At 47.1% G+C, this 24,405-nt stretch overlaps 1 protein-coding gene across 2 annotated transcripts; it reads right to left on the bottom strand.

Annotated features, from left to right (window-relative positions):
• Positions 1-551: 551 nt before the first annotated feature.
• Positions 552-24,067, bottom strand: LOC144724025 (calnexin-like). 2 transcript variants are annotated; one of them, XM_078602848.1, is made up of 15 exons: positions 23,970-24,067; positions 21,438-21,763; positions 20,621-20,694; positions 20,194-20,252; positions 17,441-17,582; positions 13,357-13,438; positions 12,226-12,418; positions 11,379-11,568; positions 10,187-10,300; positions 9,189-9,345; positions 8,351-8,566; positions 7,284-7,403; positions 5,862-6,024; positions 5,104-5,231; positions 552-4,313 (listed from the first exon to the last, which is right to left on the bottom strand). In XM_078602848.1, the coding sequence occupies exons 2-15, from the start codon at positions 21,729-21,731 to the stop codon at positions 4,245-4,247; spliced, it is 2,001 nt and encodes a 666-aa protein (XP_078458974.1). In that variant the 5' UTR covers positions 21,732-21,763; positions 23,970-24,067; the 3' UTR covers positions 552-4,244. The 2 variants fall into 2 exon arrangements, with proteins under 2 accessions (XP_078458974.1, XP_078458975.1); XM_078602849.1 differs by lacking the exon at positions 23,970-24,067 and adding an exon at positions 23,923-23,967.
• Between the last annotated feature and the right edge of the window lie 338 nt (positions 24,068-24,405).

The following is a 24,405-nucleotide window of genomic DNA, read 5'->3' as shown; positions in this document are numbered from 1 at the left end:
GCGGCGTCATAAAAAGTCAGACCCCCCTCAAATATGACGTCACAAAGCTCTGCCCCCCTCCAAAAAATTAAACATGCTTCAAATCGCTTTAAACTATTGTCATTGTAGCGCGTATTTAATGTGGCGCTGCACTCTGTTGTAGGATGTTTTTATTAAAAAGTATATTTTATTAAGTAGAACGTGTTGTCTATATTTATTTAAAGTTGCGCATTTTGATGTGACGTCACATTTCTCACCCCCCCCTCGTCACACATCGTCACAAATGTCTGACCCCCCCCCCCCCCCCGGTGCGTGACGTCATTTATGGACGGCCAACTTCCCCAACCGGGGACAAAACAGTGCACTGCAGAGCAGAGGAACACAATGTGCGACAAATACACACACACAAATACAGGTGTGCGACATCCAATAAGGAACACGTGTCATTGTGAACCCAATGGGGGAAGTGTGTCAAAGCAGAGTGAAACACAGGCGTTAACAAAACACACATCGAGTTCGCAAAGACGACAGCAGAAGCGAAACCCAAAGAATGATGTGTGGGAGGCACCGTGTTCAGTTTCTCAAATTACTTTATTGGATCAACTTTCAAGTCCATCAATTCGAAAAACCGAGAACTCATTTTTATTTCTCATCTGCTTAAATAACGTGAGGGGTGTCTTCCTACACCTGCTGCCAAGAGCAGCCTAGCGCCTAGCACACACCGTATCCGTTAAACATGTACATTCGTAAAACGCAACTAGCTAAATTGTTAAATCCAATTTCGTTGGGGTTTTGTTTCATTAATTCGCTTTTTTAAGAAACCTATGTCATGTAACAAGAGATAACGCAAAGCTTATAAGATTTCACATTGACTTAATACGGGGAAGAGGGGGGGGGGGTCCTCACGAGTCCGTTACTCCAGAGACTGGCGATTCTGCATGAAGATGCTGGAACTTCTCGAGACCTGAACGAGACCGCCAACTTTTGCTGTCGTTAGACAACTTGTGACCCCAACATGGGAGTTAATTTGGATTTATTTTAGAAGGTTTAAGCAGCATCAACTTCCGGTCACACTGCATATGGCTAGCAACGCGTTTGATTTCAACCCTTCACAAGATTTATATCCCCACACAATCCCATATTCGATAATCCTTCATCCAACAGATCATGGGGATGCCTTTCGTAGTTGTCAATTGCGCAAAAAGCGTGCAGCAATTACAAAACCTTCACAACATTTTAATCGGCGTAGGAAATGACACCATTAACATTAATCGGCTGACGATTATCAACTAGAACTGATCTTCGGAGGAGTTAATTGATCATTGACTGCAACTCCAGTGGAGATAATTTTCACAGCACTCCCTAATGAAGGGGCCTTCATTTCGCTCGGTGTAACGTTTATGGACTGGGGGAAACCCACCGTTAAGGAATTTAAAAACAGACACAAACACACAAGGAGCCGAATTTGGGTTTGGCGTTAATAATCTGATGCACCAAAGTTTTAGATTTACACGAGGGGGGGGGGGGGGTGGGGAGTTCATGATCGCTACCGATTGCATAGAAACCGGTTGTTGCCCAGACTACTTGGCGAAAATTAAGCAATAGTTGCCCGTTCAAATTGTTTTTTAGCATCATGATTTTATTATCTTCTAGACATACAGAGCACATGCAGCAGTAGCTATTTACAAACCTATAACATAACTAAGATTCATTGGGTCGGGCAGGTGGGTAGGGTGAGAAGCAAAAACAATCCCAAAAAAATTCAGTGCACATTTTGGGCTCAACAACAAAAATGGTTACGAATGTTAAAACATTGTATGAAATATTTTCGCTGGCTGCCAACAGCTTCCTTGACCGCACTCTGCAAATAATCCCAGCAGCGGAAACAGCAGCGTCAACACGGCAGCTGCTCCAGCTTCAATACCACAGACCGTACTCTGGAAGCGAGATTTATTTGGAATATGAACTATGTATTGTACAGTGTAATCCACAGATTGGTGTTCTGCACACATGTTGAGCAACACTTATGTTGGTCCGATGTGCATCAAGGGAACACGACGTTCCTGGCTGCAAATTGAGTCAAATATTGTGGGGGTTGGAGCATTCAAAGTCGGCAGTGCAATCACCACCCACACTCACAAATGTACCTAGACATACAAAGGATAGTGATTGGATAGTCGTTTCCAGCCACGGGCCCAAAAAATGTAACCTTTTTCGCGATTAACAATGCTGCATCATAGTATACCGTGATGTAAATTCGCAAATGCAAAGCAGTCGCAACTACGCAGTTGCCGTGAGCGTCAGACTGAGTGGCTGTTGATACCCACCACCCAATCACATATTTGCAGTTGTGGCCACGTGAATTGGTAAATCTTTTGTTACAATCGCATCCCGGTTGAAAGGGATCATCTCCCATGGGCCATCAAAGCAACGGCAGGTGTTTAGAGATTTTTAACCGTCGTCAATGAATGTCATGGATTCACTTGCAGTTAATTGAAAAGCGGTTATGATCTCGGTACCAAAAATTGTGTGTGAAATATAAGTGCACCGCACATGTGCAGGGGGAATTCTGTATTGAGCTGGCAGCGGGAAAGTTAGGAAATTCTGGACATCCCAAAAAATGTATACGTTCACACCAAACATACAACAAACGCCAAACGCGACAGCTTTTATTTGTTAGTCAACAAAAAGCTGCCGATCCTGTCCACTGAGGTCCTTCCAGCTTCACGTGCAAATCAAGTTCACGCGCGAGACTTTTCAACGTTCCTTCAATGTCCCACACCGTGTTTCGTTGGTACCACGCTAATTTAATGGACGCCGTGAAAAATTGCTGACACGTCAACTAATGAGAATAGTTGCCGAGGTGGAATGACATTTTTAGGGGGGGGGGGTGACTGTATTTAATTTCTCTTTATTATGCAGGAGTTTTAAACATGCAAGTTCATATTATGGTACTTGCTACAGTGTCAGTGTTTCCTAACCAAGAGTTAGATTCAGTCTAGGGTTGGTCTTGGGACCACAGATGCTGAGGATAAACTCGCGTTGTAACGACGGCAAATGGAGGGTTAGGGTAGTGCCAGGTTTAGGGTGGGTGCTAGGGTTTGTATCTTAAAGTAGGCGCAACCCAAAAGAGTAGCTCTTTCTTTTGATGTACACACTTAAGCTTGTTCATGGTTGTACCAACACGAGTTTTAATCTTCAATAAAAAGCAATAACACTTTCAATTGACCTTCAAGCACTCCGGTGTAGTGCGCACCAGTGACATCACTAGTGACGTCACTAAACCGCTATGGCGTCGTGCCGACAAGTCTTTTTGCTTGATAACGAAACTTCAAACTCGTATTTGGATAGCCTGTGTCACAAAGCCTAGGAACATCTACAAGAGCTATTCTTTGAGGGTCAAAACTTCCTTTGGCGGTGCAGAATTATAACGAGTCGTCACCTCGATTAACATCGCTCCTCCATCTGCGCTGAGCCGACGGGCATGACCCCCCGTCCCCGCTCAAGACCATGGCAACGTTGTCAAGTGAAGCTGCGACACGCTGGCACAGTATTGAGATGTCGCCAGACGGCTGACAAGAATGAGAAACCGTGGCAATCTCTAAAGCACGGACCACCGCAATCGCTATCGAGAGACGCGTGCCAAGAAGCACTGCGTGCACAGGCAACCAAGCAGGAGCCGGCGAGCTGCATGTACGCTCGTTTAAAACGCTTAATTTCCGCAGGAGGGAAAAGGAGGCAGTGGATGGGTGGGGAAAAGGGCTTCCCTAGGCGTTTAAATAACGTTTGTCTAAGTGCGCCAAAGTAAGCCAAGCCATCATCCAAGGTTTCCACGCAGAGCACGCTTTCTAGGATTGCTTTCTAATGATTCGCAAAGGCGGTAGAGGGGTCGGTGGACCGGACTGCTGAACGCGTGTGCTGTGCACGTTGCCGTTTTTGCGGCCACTAACAAAAGCGGCTCTTCGCGTGTTTCCTTTTTTAAATTATAAAACACCTAAGAATGTAATCGACTTGCGCGGCGGCTTACGATTGAGAGCGAAGGCTCTACCAGAAAACCTCGGAAGGTTTCGTCGTTGGCAAACTGGGGGGAGGAGAAAAAAAACCCACAAAAAATGTTAAAAAAATAAAATAAAACGGCGTGAAGTAGGAGGAGTTGAGGGGGGTTGGGTCACACACGGCGTTGTCCCTGCCCCCCAGGCCCCCCGTACCCCCCCCCCCCCCCACATCGAGGGGGTTCTCGTGAGGCTTTGGGCGATGCCTCCCGCTCATTCCTTTCGGGCCTTCCTTTTCCTGGGAGACGTTTTACCAGCGTCGGCATCATTCGCCTGTACCTGCTGAGAGAAGTTGAGCGCAAAGTGGTTAGCAGGTGACAAAAGCATCCCCCCCTTCGTCCATGTATTTACCAGTTATGCAAATTATTCATACAGAAACAAATAGGCTAATATTAGACGTGGGCTAACTGCGCGAACGCAAATGTACAATTGATGCGGTGCAAAGTTTGCGAAGAATGAGACAAAGAAATTGACCGTTAATAATTAAACCGCGAACCACAATCGCTATGATTAAAATCGTTTCGGGAAGGTCAAAAGCCGTCAAGAGGTTTATTTTATAGCGACAGTCATACGCAGAAGGGCAAAAGCAGTGTTGTTGCTTGACATAATAGGTGCAGGGCATCAACAGCACGGGATGGCTGGGGGAAGGGAGTTCTAACTTTAAAGTATTTTGTCTAACCAGGTGAGAACTCAAGAGACTAGTCAGTCATATTTGCAAGAGTGACCTGGACATAAGTATGCCAGTAGGGGGCAGTAATTAGCATGTATAATCCAAATAAGTAGATAATCAGCGCAGCAAAATTTGGAGCTTGACGCTGGCACACATTGGCCTACTCTTGCGAATGACGTCAGGGGATCAGGAGATGGTTGAACGTCCAGTGTGGAGCCGACGACGCGTGGCACACCATCTCGGTTACGACACCCGCAGTAATAATCAGGGTGGCCACTGGATTTCAACAAACGTGAAGCTCTGCAACAAGCGGTAAACGCGCTAAAGCTGGTGCGACGTCACCGGCCAGACAACGGGACCAGAAGAGGAGGAAAGAAACGACCGCTGGGGTTGGTCAGTCACCTCGTCGTCCGCCTCCAGGTCGGCCTTGGACTTGGCGGCCTTGTTCCTGGGCTTCTCCTGCTGCTCATCAGCAGCAGCTGCGGCGTCTTCCTCCTCCCCGCTCTTCCCCCCTTCTGTGTCGCTCCCACCTGCGAGTGACAGACACAAGGAGACGCGGTCAACATCAACACTGCTGCTGCTTCTGGAGGCACCTGAACGGGCTTTTCTTTATCCAACACCAGACCCGTGTTGGTCCTTGCCGCTCTTTAAAAGTGTCACAATTTTAACTCTCCGAGCTATTATACATTCTGAAGTGGGGAAACATCTAATTTATTGCTTTGGTGCTTTCGTTATCAAGGTTGCCATTGTTATGGAGCGGCAAGAACGGTATATACAGGCATTAGATGGGGAGATAGAATCGCCAAAAATGAGAAGTGAGTTCCGGTCATTGGGGAACAGCATAGCAGCAGGCTTGTATCTATGTTGGGATGTCTTTCACACTGTTATGTAGCCAACTGTGTTCATTAGAGGTGCGGGGAAGAACAAACTAACCACAAAAAGCAGGTCTAAAGAAATTCGTTTTTTATATAGATTTAAAAGTGAGTAGCTCCCAGTGTCTTCCTAATATCGGAAAGAAAGTGCGTTCCAGACGGCCGCAGAAGCGCATCTGAAAGCGCGCGACGCGGTGACCGGCTTTGTCCGATGGCCAGCCAAAAGCCGCTGCTGCCAGGATGACCAGCTTGACCCAACTGCGCAGAGCGGCGTCCCGATGCGGTCACCTTTCTTTGCGGCGCCGTCAGCTGCGTCGCCCGCCCCCTCCTCCGCCGCTTCATCTTCCTCCTCGTCCTCCTCGTCCTCTGCCTCCTCCTCTTCCTTCTCGGGGTCGTCAGGCTGGGGCTCGTCAGTCTTCTTCGGGTCGCTCTCGTCCGGAGGCCCAAATTTCTGCCATAAGCACAACGGTTGGGTGGGGGTACAGGTTAGGCAGTGTCCGCGTCAAGCAGGTGTGGGGCAAGGCTTCACCATGACCAACGCCAAAACACCTGACCATCGCATCCCTTGAGACATTCTTCAGATGTTGAACGATCAAGCGCCGACACATGCCAAGCACCTGACATCTTAGTCTTATTATCACTACCGCCACCACCAGGATTACATTTTTCTCACCTGGTTCACCAACCTCTGGGTACCATCTGTGATGTCAGTCTCAATAACCTGCACTGCCCAATTCCTGAAAATGTGCCTTGGCCATCGCAACCTCTCCCCCCACCTCCCAAATGTCTCAATTATTTCGTGCCACAATCTATTCTTAACTTCCGAGTCACTTCTCTTATCCTGCCATGACATTTGCAGCAGCCTTTTCTTGTCCCTGCAGATAAAGGCTAGACACGTCTTTTCTAATTGCTTTGTTAAAAAGGTCTGGCTCACTGACCCACACAGTAACAAAGACAATATCACTGCCTGTAAACAGTTTATCTCAAAATTCTAAATTATATGACGGGGAGGGATATGAGAGTCAGGAAGGTGGCTTATAGGACTGGCTACCTGTCTATTTGATGAGGGCGAGTAATAGGCTGTCTTGCTAGTTGGTGAGTGTTACTAGGAGATATACAACTAGAGGCTAGTTGGTTACGATTTGGCTGGTGCCTGGTGCTAGCGATTCGTTGGTTAGTGCGTTGGGGTTATAGGGATAGAATTTGATTGGCTTGAATACCCTACTCACAAAACGCTCACCCATCCCCCCCCCCCCCCCAAGGCAAAACCACAATGACAATAAAACGTAATACAATTTTCATGAAGTGTAAAAACAACCGCGTCTTTAGACGCCGTACACAAACAGCGGGTACGTTTACTATTAACTATTAAAAACTATGAACTATTTTTATTGTACCAGGAGGGGCCCACTGAGCTGTATAGCTCTTTTCATCATGTAGAAATGTATTTCAGCCAAACACTCAAATCGCACGTTGTTTCTAAATGTGGAGGGAAAAACCAGAGGACCTGGAGAAAAACAACGCGGCCACGTGGAAAACATGCAAACTCCAAATATACAGGCGTCAGGGTCGGGATGGAACCCACAACCCCCTGTACGTTGACATCTCGCCACCGTGGCACCCTTTTCACTGGCCGCAAGAGGATTACAATTAAAATGCATCGCTCGTTGTCCTCCCGGCGACGGTACTCAAGTTTGTGCCGTGCCTCACCTTGCTGGGCCAGCAGAAGGAGACGAGCAGCACGATGGGCAGCGCTACGGTGAACACGTACACGGCCCACAGCCACGGCCGCTCCTCCGCCGCCTGGTACAGCTTCATCACAATGCCGGGCTGCACGCAGCAGCAGCAGCAGCAACAACACACACACACAGCCACACAGGGGTGGCGGCACCGGGGAGAATATTAAGGATGGCTTTCATCCAGCAGTCGATAGATAAGGCTGATAACTGGTAGTTCAGATGACAATTATCATGAATTAATTAGTAGCAAGACAAGTGGATTTTGCTGCACTGCGTGGTGTTTAGCCCTGGTCTACGTCGTGCTATAACTGCTGTATGCTCCTACATCTTAGCCCCCCCCACCCCCACAGCCTTTAACCAACCCACTCTGACCAGCGTAGTGAAGGTTGCCTAGATAATCAGTGCAGCCTGGGGAGGCCTTCAGCCAGCAGTGTACACGTGCACAGTAGTAGTAACCCACCTGAATCAATTAGCCTACAAACTCAAGCACCTGCTCACCAACTATTATTCAACCACTGCTAACTCAGCCATTGCTACATAAACAAATGTAATTGCTCAACCACCTCTACTTCCACTAGCTCAACGTGGATAGCTCAACTACTCAAATCCACCACCTTCCAAACTCAACAACTCCCAATTTAACCACTACCTGATCGTCAACTTACATTAAATCAATCCCTAACTCAACATAAAGCAATAACCGTTAACTCAACCACTGCTAATGTAAGAATTATTAACTCAATCGTTTATACCTAACTCAACCACTTTTATCTGCACAATGCCTAAAACAATGAGCAACACTGAGTGGGGAAATCAACAGTGCATCGACTCGCCCCCCGCCATAGGAACGTGGAATTCCCAAGACTAATCCCTAACCCATTCCGCCTTCACAAACGCCCTTGCTGCAGCATCTCCTACACGCGGCACCGTGACTGCCAGCGGCTCTCGCTATGCTGAGCAATGGAAGTACACTCACACAGGGGGGCACAAGGAATGGACGCACGCACGCACACATGAGCAAGGGAATGGCACACGCACCTCGTCAGCAGCGGCTGCCTGCCTCTTGAGGCCCCAGCTGTCGGCGGCCCATTGGTCGGCGACGGCACGCTCCGAGCAGATAATGAAGTTGTCGAAGAGGATATCGGACGTCATGGACCAGAGTTCGAGGCCAATGGCGTTGAACGCCGTCAAGCGGAAGGGGTGCAGGTCCTCGAAGAAGTCGGGGTTTGCGATCTTCCGCGGCTTCCAGACGCCCTGGAGGAATCGGATAAGATGGTTTAAACCGGGGTTCAACTCTATTTACCGGGATCCCACAACTGGTGTGCGCTGGTCGCGTGTATGGACGTTATTGACGTCACATGGCGGGGTGACATCACAATGTCCATACCTGTGCCCACTAATCTGTGCAAACTGTCTGCACGTCTGGTCTCTTCCTTGTTCATCCTGCTTTCATAACAAGAATCTGTATTTCTCGAGGCCTCGCCGAGCCATTTTGCTTTGTGGGGCCACAGTTTGGCAGGTCGCACCATGAGGCTTCTCGGATGTCTGTTTTAAACAACTGTGGTAAAACAATAGCGGTAGCAATAATAATAATAATGAAGAAGCGTAACAATGTGCCTGCCTCACAGTTTGGAAATTGCAAAAAGAATCATTGTATCTTCTATGGCAATTGTGTTACATGCAGGATACGTTATAGTGGCTGTAGGATACACAAATCAATAAAAAAAATTCCAATAACGAAGGATAAAGGTTCTCATCACGTTCACTGTAGTTCACAAAGACTTACGCCACCAACCTTAGGACAGACCGGTACAGAATTTCTACGAATAATGTTACGATTGTCACAATGTCCGCGGCGCACAGGGGGAACACTCGCCTGGTAGTTGGGGTTGTCAATGTTGGACGCCTTCCACTTGCCCTTGTAGGCCGGGTTGGAGACCATGGGGGCCTTCCACACGCCGCAGCCCGGCGCCGTCTCGCACGTTGGGTTGGGGACCTGCGGAGCCTCCCACTCGCCGTCCATCTCCTCGTCCCTGTGCGACAGCATAGAGGGGAATGATGCAGCGACGCGCACACGCGCCGAGGTTTACACCACGCGTGGACCCACTGTGGGCTAAAATGGGCAACCGTCAAGCAGAGCAGAATGTGTGTTTACAGACCGAGGGGTGCTGGCACCTCCTCCTCCACCTCAACATCCAATCTCCTTGTGCCCCCGGTTCGTGAGGATGGGACACAGAGAGGAACGATGCAGCACGCCCGCTCAGATTTACATCACGTGTTGACCAGGGGTTGTAACAGCAACGCAACGATTTGTCAATTGAAAAAAAAAACATGCCAACACTCATGATAAGAGCCGGGACCTGAACAGGGGCAGAGAAGGCGACTGCACAGACGTTTTTGGGAAGCAAGTTCAAGTTTATGGGGACAGCAGAATCAAACAAGTGACCTCTCACTGAACGCAGGCTTTGGAGAGCAAGTCTTCTTTGCTCGAGTAGAGTGTGCGCTGAAGCGAGTAGATTGAGATGAGAGGGGAGATGGGAGGCAAGGGCGAAGAGGCCATGGAGGATCACAAAGACGTTGAGTGCAATCTTGAAAATAACCGGGGATTGTATTGGGAGCCAGCAAAATAATTGGAGTATTGGGGTTATGTGAGAATATTTAATTATGTTTTATTTTTATTATTTTATTACTTCCCTTCTACGTGACTTTACCGAAAGAACCAAGAAGATTATGTGGTCTCGTTTATGGGTGCCTGTGAGGTGATGATCTATGACTTTGGAGAGGAGGGAGTTCGGGAAGCGGTCGGCAGTAGAGGAGAGAGTTGCAATGCTCCGAGTGAGCATGTGATATGATGATGCTGATGACGACGCTCACCAATCCTCCGGCTTGACGGCCTCGGGGTCGGCCGTGTACTCCGGCTCATCGTCCAGCCAGCCCTCCGGCTTCACGGCATCCGGATCGGAGATCTGAGCTGGGGCATCCTCATCCCTGTTGGCCCGTCAACCACGGGGACCAAGCGGGGACAGCGGAGAGTGGGACACGGGGAGACAAGCCAGGCGGACGGTAAGATACAAGCATCGCAACAACGTTTACTGAAATATAGAATGTTACGTTATAAGCTTAATACCAATGAATACAAAAACAATGTATTGGGACACACTGTGCTTTGAACCTGATGACCTGCGTTCAATTCCTGTGTGAGAATCCATGTTTAATAAAAAATCTATGAAAATTAAATGACACTGTACCATTTAGGCTAATGGAAACAGAAGAACACGAGACGGAATAAACGAAAAATAATATAATTGAATAAAGGGGAAAACCAGACAAATAAAGCATACATTCTTGCTTTCACTTGTAACGCCCAGTCAGAACAATCAGTGAGGGGGGGGTGAATGATTACCATGCCTGGTTGCCAAGAGAGTACATTAGTAATAAAATTTTTACAAGCGTGTCGAACACGGTAAGAGTAACAAGGAGAGGATGATACAACGGAACATGCCTTGGCCTGTAGTAGCGCTCATAACCTTGAAGACTACTTGGATTTTATTGCATAATCATTGCAGTGTCACCACGAAAATAACGCATGTGAGTAATGCTAAGGCCCATTACCCGTGTTACCACACAGCTGACCATCGTGTCACCAGCGCATTGTTAATGCCCAAGGATGCTCTCCAAGGTCACTTATTGCCAAGTACTCTTTTATGGCAAGTTTACCTGTGGGTAGGTCGTCTAGACCGTGTAAAATTCTAATTGCTTCCAAAGCGACCATATCGCTCGCATTGTTTACTTCAGCCACACCACTTCTACCACCGGCAAAGCTCACGGAAACCACACCACTGTTCTGGCAACACCAATTGTTCCTGGCCACACCACAGCTAATCTGCTCAAATCAACACTACCACTCATTCACCACAACGCTCACACGCTGAACCAGATCACTCATTCTTGACCACACCACAGCTAACCCGCTCCAACCAACATCACACTCACGCTGAACCACACACTCGCTCTACCCCAACCACACCGCTCTGTGTCGCTGTGTGGCCACACCACCCACACCCACCAGTCTTCGGGCTTGACGGCATCGGGGTCAGGGATCTTGGCGCGCTCGTCCCAGTCTTCGGGCTTGCTGTCGTCGGGGTCCTCAATTTCACGCGCGGGGTTCACGGCCGGGGTCATGTCCTCGAGGAGGCTCCCGCTGCCCACCACCGTCTGGTCAATCAGGATCTCGTATCGGTTGTCCGGGGACAGCACTGTCGAGGGAGAGCGGCGGTGGTGGCAGTGGTGGACGGAAGGGTTGGGGGACGGCGGGGAGGTGGACGGGAGGGGAGGTGGAAAATTGACAAAGCAAAGTTACAAACAACTAACCCAGGTTATAAATTCTATACAGCAATGATACCCTGCAGGGTCAGAATACTATTATATGGTTAGGTGGAATGGTTAGGATGCCTGCGCAAGATTTTGTAGAACCACGCTCAAATTGGCTTTTGTTTATATTCTCAGGTAAAAGACTAATAGGCCAACTACCAAGTATGATAATAATAATTGCAAGTATGACAACAGAAGAATGGGGCAAACTGGCCGGAGGGTAAACTACAGCAGGGAGGGTGCTCAAATAATGTACAGCATTCGGATCCTACAGTGGGGTGAAAATACTCCAAGGTGTACCCAAAACTCTGAAGTCATTTTGGAAGAAAAAAATTCTGAAAGTGGGAAACAAGGGTGTCAAATAAAAAGTTACAAAATGGAAGTGGCCATGGTGGCAATAAAGGCTGCATGCCTCAACATAAAAACCCTCCCAAGTTTAGCTGTAAAATACAGGAGAAAAAAGTTCACAATGGGAATTGTGAGTGCCCAATACGGCGGCAGCTGCCAGAGGGCTCTCTCATGAGGGCTCACACGAGGCGTACCCAGCGTGTAGAGGTGGGGCTTCTTGTCAGTGTAGTAGGGCTTGAGGTCAACATCGGATTTCTTGGCATGCTTCTCCTCGTAGGTGCCCGTCTTGGGGTTGCGGTGGCGCATGATGAAGTGCAGCTTGTAGTCCTCGCCGCACTTGTCCGGCCCGAACATGATGGTGTAAGATGTCTTGTCGTAGAACTTGGTCTAGGAGGGAGGAATACATGGGGGGGGGGGGGCGTGGGTGGCAATACAGGAGGGCTTTTAGGCTTGCCGCACGTTTACCCAATGGATGAAACGGGCCCCTGTCCAATTTAAAAGACCCCCCCCATCCCACTTTTCATAGCCCTCCCCCCCGGGCCCTCTCAGTTCGTGGGACACCATGCAGTAGCACTGTTTGCAGATTCGATAGCTATGCCACTGATGGCAGTGATATACAAGTTGATGCCAGGTTCGCCCAAATCACACATTCGATAGTTCGTCTCTGCCTGCGTTATTTGGCAAAGTACGGCCACATTAGCACACAATGCTGGTTGTGGTTTAGTCTTCATGAACACAAAATTAGCTAAACTTCAAACGGATTGTTTAGAGTAAGGATATGAATGATCTAGCCCAGCAAAGGTTTTGATGCATTCCCACCATTCAGGATATTAAACAGCATGATTGATGGTATAATAGAAACGAGTAAATGTGTTTCTGGAATTTAGAACGGTTTTAAAAGTACTTGGGAAAAGGGACGATGGCGGGAGAAAAATGGGTTTTCTGGAGCAGTGAGAGGAAACAAAAATAAATATATTTTTTGCATAAAGATTTTTTTGGGTTATATCGTGGAAATATAAAAGTGTCGTTAAACCCATCACCACCCAACAAAGCCAATTAGTAAGGTTTGTCACGAAAACAAACCCTGCCAATTAGTTACTTCAGCACCCCAGTGTGTTGGAGTAAACCCACAACATCTACAACTCGAGTATGACGTTTCGCTGCCGATTACAACTGGCCTCATCAGGCAATAGCCAGAATTGCAAAGACATGTTTTGACCTGCAGAGTGACGTTTGAACTAAGGTACGGTTATACGAACACATGTATAAAACAGTGTGGCTGTAGGAACACGAATAATTGCAAAGTGCAAGTGATCTCCACTCACCAAGTCAAGGTCGGCGTTTCCAGAGAGCAGCTTTATGTAGGCACCACCGCACTCGATGCCGTTCTGGAAATTCACCTCATATCTGCAGGAAAGACAGGCGTTTCAGTTTTGACGACTCATTTTCGCCACCACTATCATTCATCATTGTCGTCACCATCGCGAGCCACAACCTTAACTCGTGCTGGATAAAAGCCGGCATGTCCTTCAGTGTCCAGCGATGCTGCAATTCATCTCACAACCTGTGCATGAAATTATCTCATTGCCCCATCTCACACACACATACAGGTACGCACACGCATAAATGCAAACACGTATATAATGATGCTATTTATTTATCTAGGAAACCCTGAGTCTTAAATACACTTCTCAGCAGGGCCCTGCATTAAGGACATATGGCCAATTTCTTTGAAAGTAAAATAATGCCAACACTTTTGAGGTGGTAAAGCTCAAAGCTCTACACAGATATATATATTAAAGAAACCATTGTGGTACTCTCCTGACCACCTCACAGCCCCAAGGCCACAAAGAGTATTCCAAGGCAGTCTCCCATCCAATAACTATCCAGGCTTAAGCTTCCTTGGCTTCCAGGGAACATTACGTACGAATCACTAATTATATTGGCTGTACAATAAAAAGCCATTAACAAACGTTTGCCACTACGTGTGCCTTTAATATGTATTCTGTCCAGTGGTCTAATGTCAATGATTGGCAAGAACAGCCACCGCATTCTATCACGAGTGTTGTCTATCAGTCGCCATCTGCCTTTTAGCGACCCAAGCCCGCTTTAATTTTCTCAACACAATGTCGCTAGATATATGTTTGTTCCCCGAGCCACTATAAAAAATTCAAACACAGGCGCACCACAAATGTAATTGTTCGCGCCATACTGTGCATCAAAGGACCTCCTCTAAAGTGTCATACGTGAAAAAACATTTATGTTCAAAATGAATAATATTGTATTAAACACAGGTGGGGCAGTCAAAGCAATTAAACTTGTATAATTATGCTCAGAAAATTCACTTTGATGAAAAAATCCCCACAAATTGTAGGGTTCTGGCCTGAAATTAGTGACGCATCTATTCAACCATAAATATAAATGCCCATGCTAAACGATACATGTAGTGGATGTGCAAAGATTAATGTTGTTCTTATCTTATAGGTTGTATGTAATAGAAATTGGGTCAACCAACCAGCGACTGAGGGCACTGCCAATGAATGCAAAGTAAAACAAATTCCAATCTTGAATTAAATTGCTAGCAGCAACCCTGAATGGAAACAATTCATTGAAAAGAATGGCAAATAAAACCATTCCTACAAAGCAAAATCGTACATGGATGAACAATATAGGAAGCACTGGAAATGCAGGCCAAAGTGACATAGATAATGTATTCCCAATTCCAACTCTGCATGTTCTTCTCAGACACGGGGGGGGGGGGCGGGGGTGCCTGCGTTTTCATCACCATTTTTATTAGGTCCCAAAATAAATTCCGCCTCACAACACTACCGAGTGCCTCTCATTCAGCTCAGAAGTTTCCCCACTCTGAATTGGATATCAAAACCACCTGGTGTCTCCACGCAGCTCGTTTCGCCGCAAACATGCGGTTGCCTCATTTCCATTTTTAGCTCTCCCCTTGCACGCACCGGCAAATGTGTTTTGATTGAAGCACTCCCGGCTTGGCCAACATAAATAGATGCACTGTGCTTCTGAACGCCGTTCGGTCCAATCAACACACAAATGTTTAATTTATGCACGAGCAAATTATCCTTAAGTTCTTCTTACTCCTACAGCCAATTCAATCATGTGTACACACGCTACCCTACTGGCAGGCTTTATCAATCTACTGCTGAATAAGAGTCTCCCCATACCTGGACAATTCATGAGAGATTATTTGACCACACATGATAATGCTGGTCAATGCGGATCAGTCAAGGGGCGCAGAGACGTCGAAGCACGAAAGAACAGCACAACAGCGTTTGCTGCACTGACCTCTACCGGTCACCACGTAGCCTTACAACCTGTTTGTGAATGGTGGTTACCCATTTAAACACTGCCCATGGTCACCTCTGCTTAAGCTGCAGCGATATCATGAGATTGGGCATGTTCCGGGTAATTTGGTCACGCACAAATTCCAAGAAATGCAATGAACACCTAGACATCCGAAATACTCTTGTTTGCAAGTACCAACAGCAGCATTGAAAATGTTCATGTCGAAAGTTTGCAACCCCTTGCTCGGTAATAATAATCACAGCTGCACAGCGAAGGATTTACAGCACAATCGATGTCTGCAATTGGAGTTGTATCCTAGCGAGACCATCCACGGCAACACGGTTCGCCGTTGACTCTAAACAAAAAGTTAGCGTGTGGCATGCAGTTTGGGATCAAACATCGGAAAAAACCCGGCTCTCTTTCTGCTGCTCGCAAAGACAACTTTGCCAACAATGTTAAACACTCGAGGGACAAAAGACGAACAAAGTGGAAAATGTAATGTCCTTCTGTAAAATGCTAATTTACAATGGATGAGAAAAATATATTTAGCTTGTAAAACAAAGCACTGTTTTCTGAAACTATTCCAATTCAGCTATTTTCTCTGTGCAGCCAATGGGAGTGGCTTGCTTTAAACTTTAAATCCACATTCCACTCGGCCACACATCTGTGCAAATAAACTAACAAACCAATCACATCCCCCCCCCAGGCACACATTGGCAAGAGCATGTGAATACACACACATAGAAGCACTCCCAAACCAAAAAGAGAAATATCTTCAGCCGGCACAGCACGAAGGGGTGGGTGGCAAACACCACGCTCGGCCGCCTTTGTCTCCCCATTGGCGATGTTTACACACCGCAACAGGTACTCATTTGAGGCGGAGTCGACCTAAGGGAGGCCCAGGACTGGTTCAGATAATTGGCCGTGAACGGAATCAAACCTGGGTCGCCAGGTTCGTAGCGCACTACGGCTCCCCCATACATACGCATACAAACACATATGCACACAGGCACAAAGACAAGGATCCAGGAATAACCTACAAAGGCTATGGAGGAAAGTTCTATGTGCGAGCACCTGTTAAAGCAAAGCACTCGTGCACACAGACGTGTACCTAGAACACAAAAAAAAACACAGCACACCTGGCCAACTGTGCCAGAGCCTTCCTAAACGGTCTCATCAACATGCCTGCGTGGCTTCAAAAGATGAAGGCTCGCACAATAATGAAGGGATCAAAACAATATAAAACCCAAACGCCGTGCACCTGTTTCCCAAAGGGCCCTATTAAACAAGAGCCCACAGCTGCCATCACATTCACAAGAACACAACGGTTTCCCAGAGGGGTATAGGCGCAGCATTGGCAGCGACACGCTCGGACCATCCAGTGTGGCACCATATCTAGGTCCACGGCAAGTGATATCCTGCGCTGGCAACAAGACCCCGACCACCACACGGTCACTTGCACCAGTCCAGGAAGCCGGCAGCAACGAGTGAGCACGTAGCGGCTTTGCACCGCGAACACCAAATTGCGCGTGTTAGGAATGGGCAAGACAGGCGATATACAAACGGCACAAAAACGTCAGTCGAGACGAGCATTCCAAAACGAGACGGAGGGAACACACAGAACAAGACGGCACAAACGAGACAAAAATCATCAATTCTTGAACTCGGTCATGATCCTTGAATGGGGGTGACAGTTCCTGAAATTGCATGTGGATGTTAAATTGTATCACACCCAGTAATAACGGTCATTGCCAGCAGTTTCACAAACACTCCCTGCCTGTAATTTATTTCGGTGGAAACCATTTACAGTGTTGTTACATTAATACATTTCATCTGTAAATCCTGCATGAGGGCTGTTAAAGTGGTGAAAGCCTACACTAGTGCCTCGGCTTTCTATTCGGTATTCATTTTGTCAGTGATCTTACCAATGACCTCCTATGGGTAGGGTTACAGTCAAGGTTAAGAGTTTTGTAATGATCCAAGGTTCAGGAAAAATAGGCATTCATCCCACAACTTCGGCAAAGCGGAAATAGACCATAAAAAAGAAAGTGACAGAATTAAAAGGCAAAATCAATGGCTGTGGTGTGGGACACGCACTGCACGATGAGCGGCTTGTCGATGAAGTGGAAGGGTCTGGTGAGGGCGCCGGAAATGGCGTGGTGCTTGGCGCGAGACTTCAGCACCAGCCCCTTGTCGTCGGGCAGCTTCCCATCCAGCTGCTCCTCCACGAGCCACTTCCCTGTGGTGGCACAAGATGGGGCACGCGCCATCCATCAGTCGCTCATCGTTTGCCGAGGGTGGTGGCGGCGGAGAGCACGCGACGCTCTTTCATGCAGAGCGACGACCGGTCCTCGCCTAATGTTAATAGCCCCATATATATACTGCACTTTAGAATGAAGTGTTTGAGCAAACCAGAAACAAAAGTGCACGCCTCAGACAGTGGCATGGGGAAAACAGTGCTATAAACCAACTTCATTCGCTGTCTGACGTTGGGCAACCTTGAAAACTTTCACCAGAGGGTTCACCAAACTTTCATCTCCATTTAATCTCCAATAGTGGTTTTGAAGGACTAGAAAATGTGACACCGCTATTGAAATTGTGTTATCCCTGCGTGCCATCCGAGGCAGGCAATTCTGTTTATAGTGACTGGAAATATTTAATGATCCTCTATGGAATTGACCCTGCCTATTTTTCCCCTCTCAGCTCACTCAACTCCACCCACTCATACCTCTCTGATCTCATTCTACGACGCTGTACGCATTCTCTGCTCCAAAAACCCACGACCAAATAATTCTGTCACAACCCTTCGCTCAGGGGGAAGCTGCTCATTCGCCACTGCTGGTACCTCATCTCAAACTCCCTTCCCCCAGCCATACATGCTGTCGACTCCCTCTGTGCAAACACATGCCAGAAACTTTTTACAGATTTTTCTCTACCTTTGTATCAATTAAAAAATAATCTTCCCAGTATGCCGATTTCTCACTGTTTAGCTAGGTTACATGTTTGCACATGCTGTACCTACCAAACTAAGCTCTCTGTACTGAGCTGAGGCTGCTACATAAAACCAGACTTTCACGTGTCCAAAGCCAAACCAAGCATATTTTTCATTAGGAGTGCTTTAAAATCTAAATATTTACAATACACGGGTATGTTTCTCCATTTACAAAATAAACATGGTTCGTTTATATTCTTCAGTAGCATTTGTTTCCACTGGTCGTCAACTCTGGACTCGTTTAAAAATTTCTGAAGCTCATTAGCAGATGGTCCATTTATTTGCAAAGAATGAATAATAATTCACCACTCATTGTTATGCCACTGCTGGATGAATACCACCAATGCTGTGTTAAGTCACGGGAGATGTTTGACCACACTTCCCATGTTGGCCATTGTGGGTGAGTGAAACCAGCTGGGCATGATCGGTTTAGAAATAAAACACCATTGATACAAGCCATGTCCAGGAATTTAACTCGGGTCACCAGGTTCAATGGCATGGTGCTCCAATCCCAATGCCACTTCCTCCCTCAAGATATAAAATATTCATTCAAATTAATAGCAATAAATATAAATCCAATAATTGTTTTATTCAGAGCAAAGTTAAAGTCATTAGCAGTCTAACAACTTAATTTATATGGCTGCCCTCTGTCTGCTCCCAAAGGCAAATCCTCTAAAACATGTGTAGAGGAGAGCTCAAAATTAAGGTGGTAATTTGTTTTGCTTTGTGGTGCTCAAGTGGTCCCTTAACACTTGTGTGCACTCGGTCAATGTCAAATTGACGCCGGCTCGTTGGTACTCGTTTAATCACTTATGGATGCCATAATCAGATTGCTTGGTCTGTCCTTTGTTTAACCGAGGTTGCAATGAGATTATCACTCTTGAAGAACTCCAAGGATCTTGTGAGTCTGAATCTCAGCAGCACCGAGGTTCTGCTCTCGGTAATGAACTCGGGGAGGTATGGGTGTTTGAAATCTGCATTGCTTTGCATCAGACCTGGGGTTAATTATAATTACCGCAGCACTATTCGTGGAAAATTACAATGACAATGCGCTTGTAATTTATTATGAATTGCGAAGTTGCAATTGACCCCAGGTCTGATTGTGTGCTCGAGGATATAAAAAAAAATCCCCCAAAAAATACATGCCGTCTTGGGTGGCATGCAACCAGGCCATGCATCCCATACCGTTTAATACGCATTCAAAGCTTCAATAAGGGACTTGAAATCACGATGAAGTGTCTCATCACGGCACTGCAATCATGTCACAGTCCCAAATCTTTATACGTCAATGGGTGGTGTAAGTACAGCACTGTGATTAAGTGCCCGACTTGCCAACAGGAAGCACCGACAAAGGACAACTTGTTTTTGGGTTGCATCTTGTTCTGACATGTACATAAGCCTTGTCAATCCACTGCTGAATGAAGGCCTCCCCTACGTGAGGTACGCAAATGTAGGAGCCAAGTACTGCACAATAACACAGCCTATATAACCTGTCATGCGCAGTGATCGCCCCTTCAAGGACTGTGCAGGTTCAGCCCTGCTTGGTGTGGGTGATTCGACATATTCCGGGCAATTTGTTCACAAAGCCTTCCAATGAGCAACGCTCACATTATTCATTTAGATCGTACGACATCAGTCTGGCCTTTCTTGCTGCCAAACGGAATCCATCAGCAGCGCCGACACGTGACAAGTTTATGCCCCTTGCTTTATAAGGACAGCATTCATAGCCACGGCCGGCAGTCATGCGATTTCCTCAAGCATCCATGAGTGCCGTGGCATTCTCACCCCTCCCCACCCAGCCCTGACACAAAAGAGGACCATCTTCAACAGTGCAACATGTACAATTACACCCACTTACCATCATACTTAGCAATATCTTCATCCGTGTCCTCTTTCTTGGCTTTGGAAACGACCCAGCTGGTGGTGGGAGAAACAGCGCCAAATCACCCAATTATGGCAAAACCCACACACGTGAAAACGCGCCCTCCCCACTGCCCGTATCCTTTAACAAGACGGGGTGCCAAATTGGACGAAGTGACCGCCAGAAGCTGTTAACCTCCCCAAGATTGAAATCAAAACCACACGATCCACAGACTAAAACGTACAACTAAACAAGCTGGGTCTATAATAAATGTATGCTGTAGCTAGGCAAATGGTGTAGGACAGGGAGAATTACTGTGGGTATCTGTCCATTTAAACATTAATTATCCCAAACTGTGAGGCAAGGCACTCTGTTAGTAATGAATGAAAAAATGAAGCTGTGGGTCTGCGTTCTGTGCACACACTTGTCCAATGTGCCGCTGTCGAAGGAATCCACGAAGTACGTGTCTCCGATGGGATGGGGAGCCTTGTACACGACCTGCGAGGAATGCCAGGCACACAGACAGCGTCTATGATTCACAGTTGTTATGGGTAAACACCAGTTTCATCAGCCAAACCCACCAACAGCAATTTAATATCTCAAGATTAAATTAACTACCCGCATCTATCTTAAAGACTAAATTAATATTTCCAAAACCGTCTGTGAAAATATGAACATATGGTGTTTACGTAAAAAAGCTGCACTCTATGTAATCATTACGAGCATGGCCAACACGGAGATGCAGCAATGGGATCAGAATCAACATCTTTATTTATCCTGGAAGAATCCGATGAGCTATGAAGCTCTTTTTCACGGATGTCCAGTAAGGATCAGCTCAAAGGCATGGGCGAAATGGATTGTTACATCAAGAGACCATGAAGAATGGTGACCAAGTGCGGAGGACTTCATCCATCAGTCGAATGAGCTGATTCTGATGTATCAACATCTTTGCAAAGTCAGCTTTATTTTTCACATCTAATAAGTTAACACATTTTAATTTGTCGCTAAGCTTACTGAGATTATTTACTTCCCACTGTTTTACGAGAAACATTAATAAACTGAGATTGCGTCGCCATCATAAATCTCTGCTGCAGCCACTATGTGTTAATGAACAAACTCGACCTCCCAGATTCCCTCCTCCCACCACAATCAACGACCTCTAACCTCCGCTCCCCACTTTGCTGCTGCTCCTCCCCACCCAACGGCTTACTACATGTGGTCACGATATGGTGGACTCATACCTTGGGGGCGGCTGGAGGCTCGGGCTGTTTGGTGTCCACGTCGTCCAACTCTGGGTCGTTGTCGATGTTCAAGTCCATGTCATCCTCTACATCATCGTCCAGAAGTGGCTCCATGTCGTGGTCGTGATCGTGGTCGTGATCGTGGTCGTGATCGTGACCATGGTCGTGATCGTGGTCGTGATCGTGACCGTGGTCGTGATCGCCGTGCGAGCGAGCAGGGCCCGGCACCAGCACCAGCGTCAGCAGCACCAGCAGCAGCGACGTGGTGCTCAGCAACCGGCAGCGGGAAGCCATTTTATCGGTTTGTTAGGGCCTTGGTGAAGCACCTGTGAAGGGATGGTATAGGTATGATTCCACATCACCCAAATATTGCATCCTTTCATCATTCTACTCCCCTCTATCCTAGGCAAAGCTTTTCTATCGAAGCCTTCATTAAGTCGAATGTTGCGAAATGTTTCCTACTGCAACCAGTCTGGAACTCCATTCCCCCAGGCGCCAATGCTGTTTACTATAAGCCCCTGTTGCAGAACAGGCTCAACACCTTTTGTCGAGAGTTTTGAGATGCAGTTATATTTATATGTAACAAACCCAAATAGTAGTGTAATATAATCGTTGGCACGATCATAGGTACGGTACCAATATCATTATTATCAATGTCATCATTATCACAACAATGACCAGCAACAACCACCACCAAAATAAATACCACCAATCACCACTACAATCAAAAATGTCACTGCTAAAAACATTAACGCTGTCTAAACGGTCACAACCACTACTCATAATACTACAAGCAACAATGCAAAGATTGAAGTAAATACATGCTTATGCTCACGACAGATGTATCCAACCGTACGCGAGAAAAGATTCTTAAAAAGGTTTTATGCGATTGGTTCATGTGTTCTCTACTGCCACTAAAAACTTCCCGCACTGCAAAGGCGGAAAAGAATCGATCACCGAATCGTAACCATTCCAATCGTGAGCGAGCGATTCGTTACATGACTGCATCTCAATCACCACCTCTACTGCCAGCATTGCTACCACAACCATCACCATCGCTATTATAACCACGACCATAACTGTCATAATAACAAACGCCACCATAATTATCACAAACACAATTATCGCTACCATCAACGCTCACATTACAAAAATATTTTCACGTTCAGAATAAGCATTGACAAGTGGCGGTGACGTCACAAACGGCGCTTGTGCCAGGCTATGTGCACGTTAAAGGCCACGTCAAGTGTCGAACACCCACAGACAGGAGGTCACGAGACAGACCCAGGCAGGTTCCATGGGTTGACTGACGGAGATGACTGCTCGATGCACACCACCTGTACCCTCTACTGTGCATCACAACCACCAGCAGCAACATAGCTGCTGTCGGTGTAACGATCGAAGCTCCTGTTAACCTGACGATGCTGGATGCAATCACCAGAGAAACGTCGTACCCATTTCAATATTGTAACATCACTCTCCAACACGCCGGTGTGCTGAAGGAATACATATATCTAAAGCAAGTTTGATTCACGTGACACTTACCATTGTCTGCGTCGGGTGGAGGAGGGTTTACGACACATTTTACACGAACTAACGCAACACACCCGATTATGAATCGACATCGCTTTTAACGCTCCAACCACTCACACCATCACAACGATAACTTACAACCATTCCCATCTCCACCATGAACAACATTCACATCACAACCATTCTCTATGAACGTCTGGACGAATGCCACGGCCAAACATTAAAACGTAAAATCGCACTCGCACACTAAAAAAACACCCTTCGACTCCCCCCCTCATTTCTCGAACCACAAAAACCCAACGAAACGAAAATCCATTCAATTAAACTTCCTTATTCCTTCATCAACGCAGCAGATCGTCGACCAAGCGTCACTCGACGTTGCTACCGGCGGAGGGAACAATCGCACCCTGTATATCATTCCAAGGACGTAACATTTGTTGGCAAGATGTGCGGCAGCCTCAAGAGGCTGCTCACAAATGTCCAACTCGCCGACAGATAACAACACAACAGCCGTGAATGTCCAGACTTCTTCTAACGTCCAGACGGGCAAACATCTCTGGAGGGGGGGCCCGGGACCGTGCAGAGCATTTTAACGTCACCCCCAACCCCCCCCCAAATTAATGTTTTAATTAGGCGTAACCGATTTTACACGGTAAAATTACAAGCCGCGCACGATGTTGAAGGTAACACGTTATTGACGTAACACATTATTAATGTAACACGTTATAATGTAATGTTATAATTATAAATGGATGGGGAGGGGGGGCGCCTCAGGCCTAGCAGCCGCAAGGCCGCGAGCTCGGTCATTCTACCTCAGGCGAAGCCTCATTAAAAAACAAACAAAACAAAAGCGGCGCTTTATGGCGAGCAAACAACCGACGGGCAATGTTATCCACGACATTAATTTCAACGAGAGATATTTTTTTTTAATAAACAATCGCGGAAAAAAAACCTTTTTAATTTAAAAGCCGTGGAAGCGGCCGCGCGACGTCCCCTCACCTCGGAGTCTCCGCGTCTCAGCCCCGCCCCCCCCTCGCGTGACGTCACGCGCGGCGCCCTCTTCACGCCGTGGACGCTCCCCATTGGCCGAGGGCGGAGACACCCGCGGGCGCGTGGTGGTGCAGCCGAGTTGACCAATGGGAGGGCAACGCGGAGCCCGGCGGCAAAGGCGGCGGCGCGTGATTGGTCCGCGGCGGGTTGGCCATTCACAAACGGCGTGGACGCGACTACTTTGGCCTCGGCGAGGAAGGGGGGTGATTGGTAGTTCGTGCATTATCTTAGTGTTAGTTTTTTTTGATAATTAAACAAAATTAATCACGCGTTTTTATATTTAGACCACTATTATTCATCTGGAGATTGCTCGTAAGGCGACTTCTTTGCAGATCGTCGATTTTAACGCCTGCGCGAGTGGACTCATCACCTCCGAGTTAATGAT

Source organism: Lampetra planeri, chromosome 19 (assembly GCF_965212315.1).
Source record: "Lampetra planeri chromosome 19, kcLamPlan1.2.h2, whole genome shotgun sequence".
Classification (NCBI taxonomy): Eukaryota; Metazoa; Chordata; class Hyperoartia; order Petromyzontiformes; family Petromyzontidae; genus Lampetra; species Lampetra planeri.
This window is presented reverse-complemented; position numbering and strand designations above follow the sequence as displayed.

Excerpts from the sequence above, each read along its gene's own strand:
- LOC144724025 (XM_078602848.1), bottom strand. The coding sequence starts at position 21,731 with ATGGCTTCCCGCTGCCGGTTGCTGAGCACCACGTCGCTGCTGCTGGTG. Across the intron at positions 7,404-8,350 it reads AGGCAGCCGCTGCTGACGAG|CCCGGCATTGTGATGAAGCT; the intron begins GTGCGTGTGCCA and ends TGCTGCGTGCAG. Across the intron at positions 6,025-7,283 it reads CCTTCTGCTGGCCCAGCAAG|AAATTTGGGCCTCCGGACGA; the intron begins GTGAGGCACGGC and ends TGCTTATGGCAG.